The sequence below is a fragment of the Heloderma suspectum genome, chromosome 2, assembly GCF_057233095.1.
Source record: "Heloderma suspectum isolate Gila_16-S chromosome 2, 16-S_ref, whole genome shotgun sequence".
In the NCBI taxonomy this organism is placed as follows: Eukaryota; Metazoa; Chordata; class Lepidosauria; order Squamata; family Helodermatidae; genus Heloderma; species Heloderma suspectum.
In genome coordinates this window covers 231,703,105-231,721,221 of record NC_139459.1, presented here as the reverse complement: position 1 = coordinate 231,721,221, position 18,117 = coordinate 231,703,105, and the positions used below count along the sequence as shown (strand labels likewise).

The window sequence follows — 18,117 nt, the reverse complement described above, 5'->3', positions numbered from 1 at the left end:
GAGTCAGCCTCCGCCTCCTTATAGCGCCCTCCGCGCCGCGGCCTTTTTGCGTTCCCAAGTCGACGTCCGTCCACGCGGCTGCGCTCTCGCGCGGCTTTCCCGACCGCATAGCGCATCGGTCGAGGCCGGCCGGGCGCCGAGCTGCGGGGTAGCCTGGCCCGCACCTGGCTGGCCTATCCCAGGAAAGGTTTGCGATGAAGGCGGCGGCAACCCTACGCGCCAAGGGTAGGCAGCCTGGTGCCCTCCGGATGTTTTGGGCCGCAACTCCCATCAGCCCCCATCAGCATGGCCAGCGGTCGGGGATGAGGAGAGCTGGCATCCAAAATGTCTGGCGGGCGCCGTGGTGCCTACCCCTGCTTTGCGCTTTCTCTAGGCTTCAGCCCTAGGCACAATTACCTCGGCGTTAGCCCCGCTCAGCACATTGGCCCTTCTAAACAAACATCCATAGGATCGCATTGCACGGAGACTAGTGGGGTGGGGAGGGGCCGATGGTGGCGATGGATGAAAGGCGCAGTGTCGGTACCTAGGCCATTAACCTGGAAATTCTGGAATACTCAAAAATGGCAACAAGGAATCGCACTGATTTCAAGGGCACGCTGGCTAAATTTATTAAAAAAACACGTGATTTTTATTCTAATGCTTCATTTGTGACTCACTCTGGTTAGCGATTTCCTCTGCTTTTTCTGCATCCATCCAGGTCTCTTACAGGTTCTTTAGGTTTTCCAGCCCAGCGATCCTACCTTTCTCTTTAAAACCTCTAACAATCCCCAGTGTGAGGGGCACTGCAGTGTCACGTATGTTGTAGCAAAAGAACAAAACCCAGAGTATGCAGTAGCACCGTAAGACAAGGAAATATATTGTAGCTTTTTTGTATATTGTACAAAAAATATATTGTAGAACTACAGAATCTAAGGCGACAACCCTACTGCTCTCTTCTCATGGTGCTGGTGTGGTTGAAGTTGCATCTTGTTTCTGTGCATCTTGGAACGTGGGAGGGAGAAGTTAGGGGGCAGGGAGAGATTAGAGGGTTTGTTTTCTTCTACTAAAGGTCTGTGTAACTAAAAACCTGCCCAAATGTTGCATTACCTATTTGGTATTTTCTAGGACATGCAATGAATATGAACTTGAGCACGCTCTGGGAGAGAGCGCAGGACAGGAAGGCCTGGCGTGCTATGGTCCATGGGGTCACGAAGAGTCGGACACGACTGAACGACTGAACAACAACAATTTTCTAGGACAAACACAGCAACAAAACTCAAACCCAGCCCCCACCTCATATCTGTAAGGCCTCCCTACGTTTGCTTTAATTGTCAGCCACTCTGAGAGTCTTCTGGCTGAAAAGTGGGATATTAAGGGCGCAATCCTACAGGGATAGGCAGCCGCCTCCGAACTTGGAGGCGGCTGCCTATCCGATGCAGGGCAGGAGAAGCATGGAGGGGATTGTTCCCTCCGCGCTTCTCCTGCCCTGCATTTGTGGCTAGACAGCCATTTGGCTGTCTAGCTGAAGGCGGAGCGGGGAGGAGGCTGCTGGACGACACATAGGATGTGTCGTACCGGCGTTTCCACCTTCCCCACCCCAAAACGCCCCGTTTTGGCCACTCCATGCTCCTCTTCCGAGCATGGAGCACAGGGCAGCACGGAAGGTGGGGAAGGTCAGTTCTCTGGGAACCAACTTCACAGTGCGGGCTCCAAAGTTGGTTCCCAGAAAACCACATATCCTATGGCTGTCTAGCCACTGACTAGCAGCCATAGGATTGCTCCCTAGGTTTCTCAAAATATTCTCATGTCACCATAGCTTTCTCCTTCCTCACACCAGCTCTAAATAACCACAGCCTTGTTGGTAGCTTTGAACGTTTAGATTGGGATAGCACAACCCACTCTTTTGCAGTGCTGTATACAGTGTGTCTCTAAGCCCACTGAAATCAATGGGTTTAGGCATACTTAGCTCTGCATAGTTATTTATTTTGTGTATTTGTATACCACCACATGGCCCAATGGGCCCTCACAGTGGCTTGCCACCATTTTATTTGCTTATGAATACTGATTTTCAAACATAATGCTTTTCAAAGCAGATCACAATAATAAAATCAGATTTATAGGCAGATTATATTGGCCTCACATCAGCCAATGTGGAATATTAGGTGATATCGATGGTGTCATGTGGCCCTTGATTCTGCTCTCCTAAAAGGTGATGGTAGTGGCAAGGGATGGAACTAAAGGGCAGATGTTCTTCCGAGACCGCTCCAGAAAAGGAGAGACAATTTTTAAAAACTCAAGGAACAATATCAACCTAATATCAAAAATGTTTTCAATTCAGACAGCATAGCAATAAGGGGAAAATACCTAAAACTTCATTGAAAAGCAACAAATTAGCCTCACCACATAGGATCAGGCTATTCATTTTAGTTGTCTTCCTGACATCATAGGCTGGAAGATACCCTGTTGACACAAAGAAGTTATAATAAAAGCCATGGCGGAACCTTGGGAGTTCAGGGAAATGTGCAAAAGCTAGGAAAAGGAAAATTTCCAGATATTTCTTTGGAAAACACGCACACACATACCTTTGCAGGGAGTTAATTTTTTATTTTAAATAATAGTGTCTTTTCCTGATAAAGCAGCTTTTCAAATCACATTCTTCTTACTGCTGTGGCAAATACATCTCAATATCTTTGGCTTTTTACTCGCTATATAACTGATCACTGAATATCCAATACAAAAGTGTAGATTTACCAGAAAAATAAGCATATAACCCACAGATTAATCCCTAAACAACATAGCAAAAACTTTATCAAACGTTTTAAACATGGATGGACAAAATCTTGTGCATATTGCATATACACACCTGTAGCTCAAAGTAGTGCTTCAAAATCACTGAGGAAACTGTACAAAACCAGAATCTGATGCTCTACTGCAACATTACTAGAATTATTTCATCACTTGTATTTCTTACAATGTATATAATACATTGTGGTTAAAACTCTGCCTGAAACTACAGACTGACACTCATTCCTATCTAACTGCAAATAAAACGGTGTGATTGAATATTTAATTTAGTAATTAAAAATGAGTCATTTCAGATTTAGTGTCACTGAAAGCTCAGTATCATGATAAATTATTCCCTTTATAAAACACAAAGTCTTCATGCACATCAAAAATTGATAAATATAAAAAATCCAACAGCAAAGTTTCACATCCCTTTGTTTGCACAGAGCGCATTATACATCTTGAAGCAGCAATATTAAAAACAAATTAAAATAACATTTTTCTTTGTTTCAGAAATGCAGTACACGTAACAGGCCTGGCTATTCAATTAGTCCTTGTGTTGAAGGCTCTGGCTAAAACTTCCCAATACTTAAGAGATTTTACAGCTACTTCTGGTGCAGTGTTTTGGAGGGCTCTGGAGCGGACGGATGATTTTGGCTTTCTTCAGACTGTTCCTTTTGTTGTTGTTGCTGGCAGTGAGGGAGTAGGAACGACCATGCATCATCCTAGCATTAAGACCATTGGCCATAGAAAATGATTTGAGGTGGCTTCTTAAGGCAACAGGGAGTGGAAGTTTGTCCACAAGGTGCACAGGGGTGCATGAAACTATGGCACGGCAACAAAGATCTTGCAAACTCAGGACTTAAAGAAAAAACAAAAACATTAATTACATCAGACATAACATGATAGTGAATAAACACATGGTGGCAGTATACACAAATAAAAGACTTCAAAGCTCTGCTCTCTATCCATTCATTTTCACTCTCTCTGAAGTTCCTTCCAAATCCTACCTCCAATCCTTCCCATAACTATGGCTTGTCTTCATGAATAAAAGCTGTCATTCACGTTTTACTGAGTGGAGGCTTCTTGAAATGTCCAAAAAGGGGTATCTGGCAAAATCAGCCTCTAATCTGCATAGGTTTTGCACCACTAGATCTATAGATATATTTTTAATGTTCTCATTGAGATGATACATCATTTATCCCCACAGATATTACAAGATGATTGCATTTCTGAAAATCCTTCACTTTTATTTCTCATTTTATTTGTAACTCCAGGCAGGGCCCCACTGAAATGTTCACAACTTTCTATAAACAGTACTTCAGGATTGAGCAGCATCTACCCTCTTCATTTTCCCGTCTCTCCCTCTTCCAAGCAGTTGTGTATGCTTAGTGCTGGTACAAATGTAATTCTAAGCCACAGTTGAAGAAGATAAGGGCAGGGAGTGTGTTGGAACTGTGTTACCAAGGCTGGCTACAAATTTCTATATTCTTAACAGGAATCCAGCATTATATCAGGCCTCAGTAAAAGACCCAGCCAAATTATTAAAAAACTGAACTTCTGTGGTAAAGATGTTTGGCATCAGCTGACATCAAACGCATGCTACAAAATATTTGTTACTAGTTTTCATTCTGGCAAATTCTAAGATTGGTATGTAGAAATAAGCCAAACACTTTTGTATCACTTACCTTTATTTGGCCTCCACAGCCGGTCCATTCCATGTCTCATTAACACTATCCTTGCAAGTTCCATAAAGGACTCTGTGATGTTGAAATTACACAGTGGGCTTACTTCAAAGAATGTCATGCCTATTTTTTCAGCATAGGCCTGTGCTTGCTCGGTAGATACCTGCCGCTTGAAGGCTAGATGCAGGCGGTTGCCAACCAGGATTTTTGGTACACCAGGAGCATGCTGAAATAAGAAAAGCAGTAAAACATTAGCTTCCAAGTCCATAGCCCTCTCCTTCAACAAAGTATCATAGGCAGAGCAAGCCAATGGGGGCAGGGAAGGGAAAAGTGGTGAAGGGACCATCGCTTTCTACACCCAGCTGGGTTCATGCTGGTAGGACTGAAGGGGGGAGGCTCTGTATTTCTCCTTTTTAGCTGAGCTTTAAAAAAACCTTTCCCCTGTCATTACTCTCAATGGGAGGAAATACACTAAGCTCCAGCTCACCCTAATTGTTGGGCCTTCTTCTGGCTATGGTGACATTGTGCAAGGACTAGCTGCTGCACTCCATCCACAGCTAGACACAAACCGCCATGGGTATGCTTTTCCTCCCTGACTCACCATCCTCTTTCCTTCTTTCTCCCTCTCCTAGAAAGCCTTGGAACCCTGATTTGTCTAGCCCTGACTTCTACAGCTCCCCCAGAGCCAGAGAGAGAGAAAGAATTCTGATTGATCCTATGGCCCCCAGGTATCATAGGACTGTGCCCTAAGCATTATTGTTTATATTATTGTTTATTAAGTTTTTATTCTCTCTGTCCATAGTGTTCTGGGCAAGTTCCATCCACAAAATCAAATATAAGAAAATTTAAAGACCCATACACAGAATACAATAATCTGCAAAGGAAAGGGGGTAAAAAGGTAGGGCACAGCCAAATGTATGTTGCAGAATATTGAAATATAACTTTAAAATACAACTAAAGGTCTGTAAAAGCTCCCAGCTTTGCACCTTTTCCTGAAAACTAGAATGCTTGTGCTCAGGCAGGTTGTCACAAGCTCACAGAACTCAGTATATCACTGAGAAGGAGCTCATACACCCCTGCCCCAACCTTACAGTCCAGCAGCACCTCTTTTGCTGATCCAAAGAGGGAAATGGGCTCACATGGTAGTCCATCAATTATGCTGGGCCCCAAATACACAGGACCGAAAAGTGAGAATCAGAACCTTGAATTGGGCCTAGAAACTAACCAATTCAATCAACCCAAAGTTGGCAAATGCGCTCCCTTCATGCCACCATATATAGCAGCTCCATCAAGGGAAGCTCTCTATAGAGCACATTGCAATAGTTGATTCTGGAGATTACAAAGGTATGGATGATGTGTGCCAGATCCTTATACTTAAAGAAAGTCAACAGCTTATGTAAAAGATGTAATGGAAAGAAGATACTCCTGGTCAAATACCAACAGAACATCCAAGTATAATATTGGGTCTAGGAGCACCATCAAAGGCAAAGCCACCTATCAATGACTGACAATCCAGCATCCCCTAGACCATCTGGGCATCCTACCACCTATTCTATCATGTCTGGAGGAATCTAGTCAACCACAATAATTAAACACTGATACAGAGCTGAAACCACTGTTCCTGGATAGGTAGAAAAAGAAAGGTTGAACCACATATAATCATCATATGACACTGCAATTTGAACTTCTGGGTGATGTCTCCCAGTGATTTCACATAGCTATTATATACAGGGAATAAGAGACTTCTCATACTGCCCTGGCAAAAAATAATTTACTGCAAGGCTGTTCCTTGCAATCTATTTGTTTCTGTGGGCAACTTAGCAAAGTTTGATAGTCCACCATATATCAAATGCCTCTGAGAAATCCAAAAGTGTGTGTAGTGTGGAGCTACCCCAGCTATCTGGAAATGAAAATCATCCACCAAGACAACTAAAGCAGTCTTGGTTCCAAAACCAGGACACAAATCAGACTAGTAATGCTCAAGTTAGCCTGGAAGAAAAGGCTATCAATGGCTACTAGTCTCGATGGCTATGTGCTACCTCCAGTACCAGAGGCAGTGAGCCTATGTACACCAGTTGCTGGGGGACATGGGTGGGAGGGTGCTGTTGCGTTCATGCCCTGCTTGTGGGTTCCTGGTCGACAGCTGGTTGGCCACTGTGTGAACAGAATGCTGGATTAGATGGACCTTTGGTCTGATCCAGCGGGGCTCTTCTTATGTTCTTATGCTCTTAAGGTAGGATGTGTCATCTAGGAATGTTTCCAGTTGCCCCACAGGCACCTACTCCACCTTAAGAGAGGAAGGTTCAAAACTGGGAAATAGTTATTGAGGTCATCCATGGCCAAATATGTTATTTAAATAATAGAATGTCTCAGGGCAAGCTGCAACTCCATTGTTCTCAATGATACACTTGCCTATCCCTTCACCACAGGCCTCAAAAAGCTGGTGGACAAAGATCTTAACAGCAAGTGTTTGACACATCTCTCTAAGCATCCTGCCAACATCCAAAGGTCAATACTAATCCAAACAACTATGGCAAAAGGTAGCAAATAAAACAAAGATCATGCCTGCGGTTTCAACACCGACCTGGTTTGCATGATCACTGCAGCCCACCGTGGCTTATTTAAGCCATGGTGGGTTGTGTCGCCTGTGAGCACCAGTTTGCCAATGTATGCCCCCGCTGCAGCTTCTCGAGTCATCTAAACCTGGTAAGGTGGCTTGTTGGGGTAATTAACAAACCACTCCACAACCTTACAACAGGCCATAGATTCTGGGTGGTTTGTTAAACACCCCAAAAAGCCACCTCACCGGGTTCAGATGCCATGAGAAGCCATGCCCAGGGAGGGTAATTAGGGCGATGAGCTGGCTCGCAACCGGCACATGCAGGAATGGATAACAAGCCACTGTGGCTTATTAACCACCCTCATGTCAGGCAAACTGGGCCAGTGGCATCTACCACGAACTAGATACATGAACTAGACTTTACCTGCAAAATGTCTCACAAACATGACACAGCATGCTGTCAACAAACTCTAGGTAAGTCAAGACATGGGGAATAGCAACCCATTTGCCACCCATCTATCAGAAGACCAAGACCAAGGCTATCCTTGGACTTGTTCCGGAAGCTGCAGCTGGTGCAGAATGCAGCAGCAAGGCTACTAACTGGGACCTCTCTCCGACAGCAAGTTACACCTTTGCTAAAAGAATTGCACTGGCTGCCAATAAGCTATTGGGCCAAGTTTAAGGTGTTCTTGTTAACATATAATGCCCTAAACAACTTGGGACCAGCTTATCTTTTGAAACGCCTCACCCCTTATGTCTCTGCCCAATCTTTGCGATAATCAGAGGAAGCACTCCTCAAGTGCATTTGCAGTGGAGCATTCAGTGTTGCAGCACCCACCCTCTTTAACACATTATCAATTGTCATCAGACAGACACCACACAGAGTTTGCCTGATATGTGACCCACCCAGCTGTGGTCTGTACCACGCAGTAGTATGCACTACTGATTAATATTATTATTATGTAGTTTTATTCTTATATTTATTGTTGTTCTGATGGTATAACACTGTATATTCACTGCTTTGAAACTCTGTGGGAAGCAGTATATAAATGTGAAATAAATAAGACACTGTACAGGTGAACTGATGGCAGAAAAGAACTCTTTACTATGGCAAAACATTTCAAATGGGCTTTATGCCATCATAAGTTGGATTTGTCATGCAATTTCAACTATTCACACTCTAGCCATCCCAATCAGTTCAGTGACATCAACTCCCTTGTATACCAGTGGGAGATGCTTTGACAAAGAGGAAATATTAGTCATGTAGTTTATTCATTTCCTTGAGCATTATATGCAACATTCAGTGATGTGCCTTACCTCATCAATCTCCTTTATCCATCGATCAATGCCATCAAATGACCAGCGATTTGTTATATCATATACCAGTATCACACCCTGTGTGAATAAAGATAATCAGATTAGCCTGATACACAGCTAAGGCACACAGTGCATTGTATAATCTTGTGCAATCATCTTTTTATTTAACTAGGAGGAGATGAAAACTAAGGACTGAACACATGTAAATATTTCTGTAAAATAATGCATTTCTGGCTGCTCAAAGGATGCTCCTTGCTTTCAGCAACAAACTGCATATAGATTTTTGATGAGCCCCTCAGGTTGGAAGATGTCCAATATACTACTGGGGAAGAGCAGTGGGAATTTCCAAGTAGCGCCAGAAAGAGTAAAGCGGCTGGGCCAAAGCCAAAAGGACACTCAGCTGTGGATGTGTCTGGTGGTGAAAAGAAAATCTGATGCTGTAAAGAACAATACTGTTTAGGAACCTAGAATGTAAGATCAATGAATCAAGGTAAGCTGGAGGTGGTCAAACATGAGATGGCAAGATTGAACATCGACATCTTGGGAATCAGCGAACTAAAATGGACAAGCATGGGCAAATTTAATTCAGGTGACCATTATATCTATTACTGTGGGCAAGAATCCCTTAGAAGAAATGGAGTAGCACTCATAGTCAATAAAAGGGTGGGAAAAGCAGTACTGGGGTACAATCTCAAAAGAATGATCTCAGTACGAATCCAAGGCAAACCATTCAACATCACAGTAATTCAAGTCTATGCCCCAACCACTGATGCTGAAGAAGCTGAGGCTGATTGGTTCTATGAAGACCTACAACACCTTCTAGAACTAACACCAAAAAAAGATGTCCTCTTCATCATAGGGGATTGGAATGCTAAAGTAGGAAGTCAAGAAATCACTGGGATAACAGGCAAGCATGGCCTTGAAGCAAAACAAAGGCTAATAGAGTTTTGCCAAGAGAACACGCTGATCATAGCAAACACTCTTTTCCAACAGCACAAGAGGCGACTCTACACATGGACATCATCAGATGGTCAATATCGAAATCAGATTGATTATGTCCTTTGCAGCCAAAGATGGAGAAGCTCTATACAGTCAGTAAAAACAAGAGCTGGAGCTGACTGTGGCTCAGATCATGAGCTGCTTCTTGCAAAATTTCGGCTTAAATTGAAGAATGTAGGGAAAACCACTAAACCATTCAGGTATGACCTAAATCATATCCCTGATGAATATACAGTGGAGGTGAGGAATAGATTTCAGGGATTAGACCTGATAGACAGAGTGCCTGAGGAACTATGGATGGAGGTCCGTAACATTGTTCAGGAGGCAGCAACGAAATCCACCCCAAAGAAAAAGAAAGGCAAGAAAGCAAAGTGGCTGTCTGATGAGGCTTTACAAGTAGCTGAGGAAAGAAGGGAAGTGAAAAGGAAGGGAGAAAGGGGAAGATATACCCAATTGAATTCAGATTTCCAGAGAATAGCAAGGAGAGACAAGAAGGCCTTCTTAATTGAACAATGCAAAGAAATCGAGGAAAACAATAGAATGGGAAAGACTAGAGAACTCTTCAAGAAAATCGGAGATATCAAGGGAACGTTTTGTGCCAAGACGGGCATGATAAAGGACAAAGAAGGCAGGGACCTAACAGAAGCAGATGAGATTAAGAAGAGGTGGAAAGAATACACAGAAGAACTATACAGGAAAGATCTGAATGTCCCTGATAGCCACGACAGTGCGGTCACTGAACTTGAGCTGGACATCCTAGAGAGTGAAGTCAAGTGGGCCTTAGGAAGCATTACTAACAACAAAGCTAGCGGAGATGACAGTATTCCAGCACAGCTATTTAAGATCCTAAAAGATGATGCTGTTAAAGTGCTGCACTCAATATGCCAACAAATTTGGAACACTCAACAATGGCCACAAGACGGGAAAAGGTCAGTTTACATTCCAATTCCAAAGAAGGGCAATGCCAAAGAGTGTTCAAACTACTGTACAATTGCGCTCATTTCACATGCCAGCAAGGTTATGCTCAAAATCCTACAAGCTAGGCTTCAGCAGTATGTGAACTGAGAATTACCGGAAGTACAAGCTGGGTTTTGAAGAGGCAGAGGAACTAGAGATCAAATCGCCAACATTCGCTGGATCATGGAGAAAGCAAGGGAATTCCAGAAAAACGTCTATTTCTGCTTCATTGACTACACTAAAGCCTTTGATTGTGTGGATCACAACAAACTGTGGCCAATTCTTAAAGAGATGGGAGTACCAGACCACCTTACCTGTCTGCTGAGAAACCTGTACGAGGGTCAAGAAGCAACAGTAAGAACCAGACATGGAACAACCGATTGGTTCCAAATTGGGAAAGGAGTACGACAAGGCTGTATATTGTTGCCCTGCTTATTTAATTTATATGCAGAGGACATCATGAGAAACGCCGGGTTGGATGAATCACAGGTCGGAATTAAGATTGCCGGGAGAATTATCAACAACCTCAGATATGCAGACGATACCACCCTAATGGCAGAAAGCGAAGAGGATCTCAAGAGCCTCTTGTTGAGGGTGAAAGAGGAGAGTGCAAAAGCTGGTTTGAAACTCAACATTAACAAAACTAAAATCATGGCATCTGGCCCCATCACTTCCTGGCATACAGAATGGGAAGAAATGGAAGCAGTGACAGATTTTATTTTCTTGGGCTCCAAGATCACCGCAGATGGTGACTGTAGCCATGAAATTAAAAGACGCTTGCTCCTTGGGAGGAAAGCTATGGCAAACCTAGACAGCATAGTAAGAAGCAGAGACATCACCTTGCCGACAAAGGTTCGTATAATCAAACCTATGGTTTTCCCAGTAGCAACGTATGGCTGCGAGAGCTGGACTATAAGGAAGACTGAGGGCCGAAGAATTGATGCTTTCGAATTGTGGTGCTGGAGAAGACTCTTACGAGTCCCCTGGACTGCAAGGAGGTCAAATCAGTCCATCCTATAGGAAATCAACCCTGACTGCTCATTGGAAGGACAGATAGTGAAGCTGAAGCTCAAATATTTTGGCCACCTAATGCGAAGAGAAAACTCCCTGGAAAAGACCCTGATGCTGGGAAAGATTGAAGGCAAAAGGAGAAGGGGATGGCAGAGGATAAGATGGCTAGATAGCATCACCGATGCAATGAATATGGACTTGAGCACACTCCGGGAGAGACCACAGGACAGGAAGGCCTGGCGTGCTATGGTCCATGGGGTCACGAAGAGTCGGACATGACTGAACAACAACAACAACAACAACAAATATGATTCCCTTCCTTACTGTACCTCTTTCCCTATCAACTCCACATCAGTTCATTCTGCCACAATGATATATTTCAGAGATGTGCTTACCTGGGCTCCTCTGGAATAGGAACGAAATATGGTGCAGAATCTGCCTTGCCCAGATGTGTCCCTGAAGATGATATATCAGAGACTATTAAAAATACATAGTCTTTTCCATTTTGAAGAGTCTGGTGCTTATAAACATACATCAATGCAGATTAACCAATACACATCAATACCCTCTACCTCAATAAACTGGCAACAGAAAACACCATTAAATAGAAGAGAGTTATTATTTAGATCTGCCCTGCTCATTGTTTGGCCCTCTTTATTAGTACTCTATTCTTCACCTAAGTTAGAAAACAACCACAGTCTAACTGACATCATATAGTTTAAGCCGTAAACTAAAGGGGTGTGTGGTGGTGTGTATGTGTGGTGTGTGTGTATATAAATATATACACATATATATACATATACTCATGTATATATATACACACACACACACACACACATATATATATATACATATATACTACATACATACATACATACATATGAGGCCACCTTATACCAAGTGAGACAACTGGTCTATTGAGCTCAGTACTGTTTATTCAATTTCTGACATCAGACAGAGGTCTATTCCAGAGATCTACTCCTCTCTCAGATTGTTTTAACTGGAGATAACAGAGACTGAACCTGTATATAAAGAAAGGCCTCGCTCCTACGTTTACAGTTCCTCTGATGTTGTGGAGAACAGGGGTCTTAGCACAGGAGGAACTTGACTGATTTCTGTGACACATGGTATATTAGGAAATGGGTATGAACCGATTACCATTAACTTTCCATCCTGATGACAACATACCTTACCTCAGCTATATGGAATGGAAATTATAACCTAACACAAGCCAAATGCCCAGGTCCTATGGATCCATCTGATCATGCAGTAGGTTCCAAACTGCTGGAAGGTATGATCCTAACATAGCCGATTTAATAAGATCGTTTAAACTTTTAACCTATTCTAGGTCCCCTACACCTTTTGTATCATTTAGAAATCTGATATTTGTACTAAGCTCTATTTAAAGCAAACAAACAAAACACACAAAGGCGCAAATATATATAAAATGTTTGAATCATGAGCCACTGTAAAAATCTGTGCATGGGTTTATTTTTTTTATTAAAAACATGTGATGTGCTAAGGTTTGAGATGGCATTCCTATCTAAAGTAGCCAATAGGAATACATTACTAATTTAATGGCTAGCTGCCATGTTTAAACTCAGTGTTTTTATTCTGCCTAATTTTATTGAAAAGTCCAAACCTTACATAATCTCACAAATAGAGGTTCTTGCTGCATTTGAATGTATATCCTACAGTCGTCAGTTTCGTCTGGATGCTTATTTAGATATATGGACTACTTATATTAATGTATATATTTGAAATAAAAGTATCAAATCTTTTCCCGCCTTTCCTTTCCTTTTAATTAATGGTGTTATGAACTTTTTTTTTTCTTTTTGTCGTCTTCTTTTTCCATTCCTGTTTGTTTTTCCCCCTTTTCTCCTTTTTGTATTTTCTTTTATAATTGCAAATAATTTTTTTTAAAGAAACTGAATTTTATAGCTCTGAGATAATCCCACCACAGTTATGAACCATAATTTATTTTATAAGACTTCCCTTACTCTTAACCTTTGTTAGTATGAAATTTTCCTAGTCAACTTAAAAAAAATTAATATGACGTTACATCCCAAGTAGCACTGCTTCCACCATGAACTGTTTTCAAAATACAGGAACATAGTCCAGACATAGTCCATCATACAAACACTTACCAGAGCTGCAGCTTTATTCGGCGGCCATCCAGAAGTATAGTTGTTGTCTTGTAATCAATACCTGAATGGAAAAGGATGAGGCAGAATTTTAAACATTAGAAGTAAATGAAAGATAAAATTCTTATGTTAATGTCCTGTAATGCTACTAAGCTGTTGTTAGTGTTGTTGTTTTTAAAGAGCCCAATCCTATGCTACAGATGAGGAGTGTCAAAGAAATTCTCAAGATGCCCAGTTTTCCAGAGCTCATTCAGATCAGTTCAAAGCATACATTTAGGACATTTTAGCTTTTGTTTGATAGTCCTGCAAGTCCCAACACTAGCTTACCGACTGACTAACAAATTCAAAAGGTCAGAGAGCCACACATAATGACAGCCATGCCACACGTAACAGATGCGAATTTCCTTACTACAAGAGACAGAGATGCCATTTTCCCTCTCCCTCCACCATATATTTTTAAAGGTTAGAGGATGTGAGTGCAAGAGGGAGAGTGCTCAGTCTACAAAGAGGTGAATGGCTGTATATAGACTTAACATTTTTAGAGAAAAGGGGTAGTATAACCACGCTATTATGGTCCGCAGTACGTATGTTCCCCCTTTTCTGTTCCATGGAGGCTTCAGGCAGACTGGGTTTGATAGGTTGTTGTTGGCAGGCTTAAAATAATGTGGAGAAACCTCAAAGAAGCATACAGAGCGTGCTTACATGTTCACAACTATTTATTATTTCTAAGGCTTATTAGTCACCTTCCAAAAAGGAACGGTCCAAGGTGATGTACACTGGCTCATGCAAACAGCAGTCTGGGGCCAAGTATCACACTCCCCTTTCCTATCCTTGGAGTAGTTTTGCAACTACACAGGTAACAGATGCTTAAATGGTTCTTTTAAAAAGAACAAAAAAAATAGTGCAAGGCTACCACTACCCCATCCCAGACACAAAATAACCTGCCATTTCAAGATCACTTATTCCTTAACAATGTGTTCCCTTCTCCAATGGGAGGGGCCAATGTCCCCTGAGTTTCCAAATCCTTATTTTTAAGGAGAAAAAATGCTTAAATCCCTGGAAAAGCATTTTGTTAGCTTTACTTCAGCAATAAGTCCAGCTAAAACCTGGCAACAAATTGTGACGCCTGGTTAGTGGGAGAGGCTTTTCTGCCTTGAGATTAGTCCATTTCAATTCTCATTCAAGACCCTCTTTGCAGGCCGAGTGTCTCTCCTCTTGTTGCTGCTTCTCCTCTTTTCATGGAGGGAACTGAAGCACAGAACAACAGGGTAATTTGATAGCTCATTATCTGCGATCTATTTAAAATGGAAAAAAGGGCATTTAGTGCAGGAGATGCCTTGGATGATCACAGTGTCGTGTGAAGAGCCCGCAAACCTCTGTGAAGTAGCAATCTCAATTGCAGGATAAAAGGTCCGTGTGAAGAAAGCCATAGTGACAACAGTCTGGATTTCAGTGGCACCACTAGGAACAAAAGAACTGTATTTCTCCAAAACAAAAATATTATGGTTTATGTACTAGAAAAATATGGTAACCTGAAACTTAAGTTCTTTGAGGAAAATAATTTGGATGCTGTGCAATAAATGAACTACTATGCATTTGTGATGCTGTAAATTAATTGTCTGGAAAGGACAAGGGATGGAGAGGGACGATTAAGGGGTCTTATGAGATTCTACTCAACTCTTTAAAAATCTGTATGTGAATTTAGACACCACCACCACCCCACCACCCCCTTCTCTCTCTCTCTCTCTCTCTCTCTCTCTCTCTCTCTCACACACACACACACACACACACACACACACACACTTTGGTCTTTTAATTTGCCTCCTTGTTGAAATTGTTACTGTTTATGGTATTGTTATGCTCCTGCACCCCACCTCTGAGAGGTGATAAGTTTTAGGGGCTCCAGCATTTACTCAGGCCTCAGTTTCCTGAGGAGGAGGACATTGGAGACTTGTGACATTACTTTCATAAAGGGTTTATTTACACTGAGCTCACGATGAGGGTCCACAACATTACCAATCCGACAGATCTCTGCTCCCCCTCGGTTGTCTAGGGATTTACTGCAAAGAGCCAAAATCAGCTTTCTCCTCCATCTTAGATCCACTGTCCATCAGCCTGACTTCCTACTACACCACAGGTCTCATTAGGCCCCTCCCCTTGGCTTGGTAGAATGAGCTCAAGAATGCGGGGTGTGTGTCCCCCCAAATCTCTTTGTAATCAGAGGAACTGAGTTGTAAAGGGTCCCTGGAAAGTAATTTAGACTGACCCCAGGCACATAACAGTATTTTTGCTATCACATTTTCAAAATTCCAACAGTGACAGAAAAAAAAAGATATTCTTATGAATTCATGAAGACCCCAGAGACCACACAAAAGTACCTCCAGACTTGTATATTGTTTATCCCTGTAGCTAAATAATACAGTATAAAGGCCGAGTCTGCACTAGCCCTTTTTCTCATAATACATTGTGCTAGCTTAAATTGTCTTTGGCATTCTATACCACATTCTGATATTTTTACATGATAAATCTCATATCACACTTATTCATTGCTTGTTCATTTACATTTAACCTTGCTCCAAACAGGTTGCATTTAATTAAGGCTCTTAATATGGGTTTGCAGTGCCTACGCAAGGGGCTAATCTGTATTAACTAATCCCATTAAATTAACATGCTGCAGAAAGCTACCATGTTTTCTGATTACAGCTGGCCTTGAGAGCTGACGGGCTTGTATGGGAGGGAAGCTGATGGTGGCTGTCTTCAGGGCAGAGAACAGTTCCATATTCACAGTTTTCATTTTGGCATATGTAGCATTTAGGGGGCTGAAAACTAAAAAGCATCACAGCAGGGTTTTTTCCCATACCATGTAGTAAGTGTTGCTTTCCTCTGGTCCAGGCTGGCAGTTTCAGATTGTGTTTAAGAAGCTAATAAAATAACCTGAATTTTATTTCAACATTAATGGTAATATGCCTATGTATGCCTCTCCACCCCATGTTTTGTTAACAACCTAACAAGAAGCTGTTTTGCAGCTAGCAGGCAAACATGCAGTTATTTACTAAAACAATTTGGCATACAATTTCAGCCAAAACACAACTGTATGAACATTTAAGTAAGTGAATTTCACATTAAAAGACGCAAAATGAAATGCTATTGTTTTGGCAAACTTATTTTACCCTTACCAAGATGTCCATCCACTATTTGTTCATTTCCAGAAAGCAAGGAGAATGACACTCAGTTCTGATCAGACATTTCCGCTATTGTTATGTCTGCCCATCAAAGTTTAAAATGCAGAATGTTTTAACCATTAAGTTTGCATCAGGGAAATGAAACAATCATAATCCATTAATAGGGCCTGGGTTGACTAGCACAGATCTCCTCGTGCTAGTTTAGACGGAGGAATGGATAGTGGAGGGGGTAAAAATAATAATTTTTATTTATTATAAAAATCGTACAGTGGGGAATAATGCCACATCTCTTGGCCATGTTTTAAAACAAAAAAGTGCAAAGGCCTTGCTGAAAGACGCCAGGGATCGTTTAAAATATTCCTCCACCCCTCCTTGCTTGGGTTGTTCTTTGCAACAACAACAAATTGGCTAGAAGATTCAGCATAGTGCCAGAACATTCCTCTATCTGCTTCCTTGGCCTACACCCTCAGCCTCCCTGGACCTGCATAAATATTTATGTTTGCACAAGGGGGTGGGTCTTCTAATTCACATGAGTCCAGTGCAAATCCAAGAATTCGAGAGCCTCTGCCAATGCAACAGGAGATAAGCTGTTTTCAATATCCAAGTACACACACACACTTATTATGTTGGCTCAGTTCAACCACATTCAGAGTGCGCTGTCCGCAAGCAGATAAGGTAAGACAGTGAGTGAAGGCAAAGGAGCTAGCCTTGGCAGTTTAACCTATAGCATTACTATAAACACATTGAAAAACATCATGTGACGCCCTTGAGATTTTACATTGAACTAGTTGTCCAAAGTACTACATTGTTGTTCCACATGCCCTTCTCGAACTGGTGTTACATTTCAGCCTCTCTCCAAGATACTGCTATTTAATAATTCAAATGCACTCTTAAAATACTGTGGGTTCAGCCTTTCATAAAACAGTTTCAGACTATGATCTTTACACCTATACCCCAGTCTTAAAAACAGTTCCCTAGAAAGAAGTCTAAATTATTTCAATAGGACTGACTATCAAGGAAGTGATTTATTACCAAAGTGAGAAGATCAGATAAAATGGAAGGACCAGGGGGAAGATTACAATCAAAAGGAGGTAATGAGAAATGAGTCACATACATTTTATTTTGTTGATCAGATCTCTGTCATTTGTTCTTCATTATCTCCCTTTCCTTCCAATTGTAATATTCCTACTACTACTTTCATTTCACAAGTCCCTCTTGCTTTCTTTTTCCTCATTTTCTCATTTCTGCCTCTGAAGTTGTTTCTTTTCTTCCTTCATATAAACCCACTTGTCCTCTTGATCCAATTCTCTGTTTAGAAATTGTTCTGTTCTTTCCTCTCTTTAACCATTTTAACCTCTTTAACCATATCTTAAACCTTTGTCAGGTGTTGTCCCCTCTTGCCTAAAACAAGTTAGTTTCCCCAATTCTGTAAAAAAAATCAAAACCAAACCACACCACCAACCTTTAGATCTGAACCTCCTCTCAAACTATTGCTCTGT

At 41.8% G+C, this 18,117-nt stretch overlaps 1 protein-coding gene and 1 long non-coding RNA gene across 2 annotated transcripts in view; one reads left to right on the top strand and one right to left on the bottom strand.

The window, feature by feature from the left end:
- The first annotated feature begins 32 nt into the window (after positions 1–32).
- Positions 33–3,837, top strand: LOC146354215 (uncharacterized). Its single transcript, XR_014788332.1, has 3 exons — positions 33–225; positions 1,105–1,281; positions 3,277–3,837. It is a non-coding gene; the product is annotated as an uncharacterized LOC146354215 (long non-coding RNA).
- RAB40B (RAB40B, member RAS oncogene family) overlaps positions 2,560–18,117 on the bottom strand; it is a 28,610-nt gene continuing 13,052 nt past the window's right edge. The window contains exons 2-6 of the mRNA XM_084838427.1: positions 13,440–13,500; positions 11,688–11,748; positions 8,326–8,403; positions 4,452–4,674; positions 2,560–3,624 (exon numbers count right to left, since the gene is read on the bottom strand). Coding sequence (XP_084694553.1) covers positions 3,353–3,624; positions 4,452–4,674; positions 8,326–8,403; positions 11,688–11,748; positions 13,440–13,500 — 695 coding nt within the window. The 3' untranslated portion in view covers positions 2,560–3,352. The remainder of the gene's footprint in view (positions 3,625–4,451; positions 4,675–8,325; positions 8,404–11,687; positions 11,749–13,439; positions 13,501–18,117) is intronic.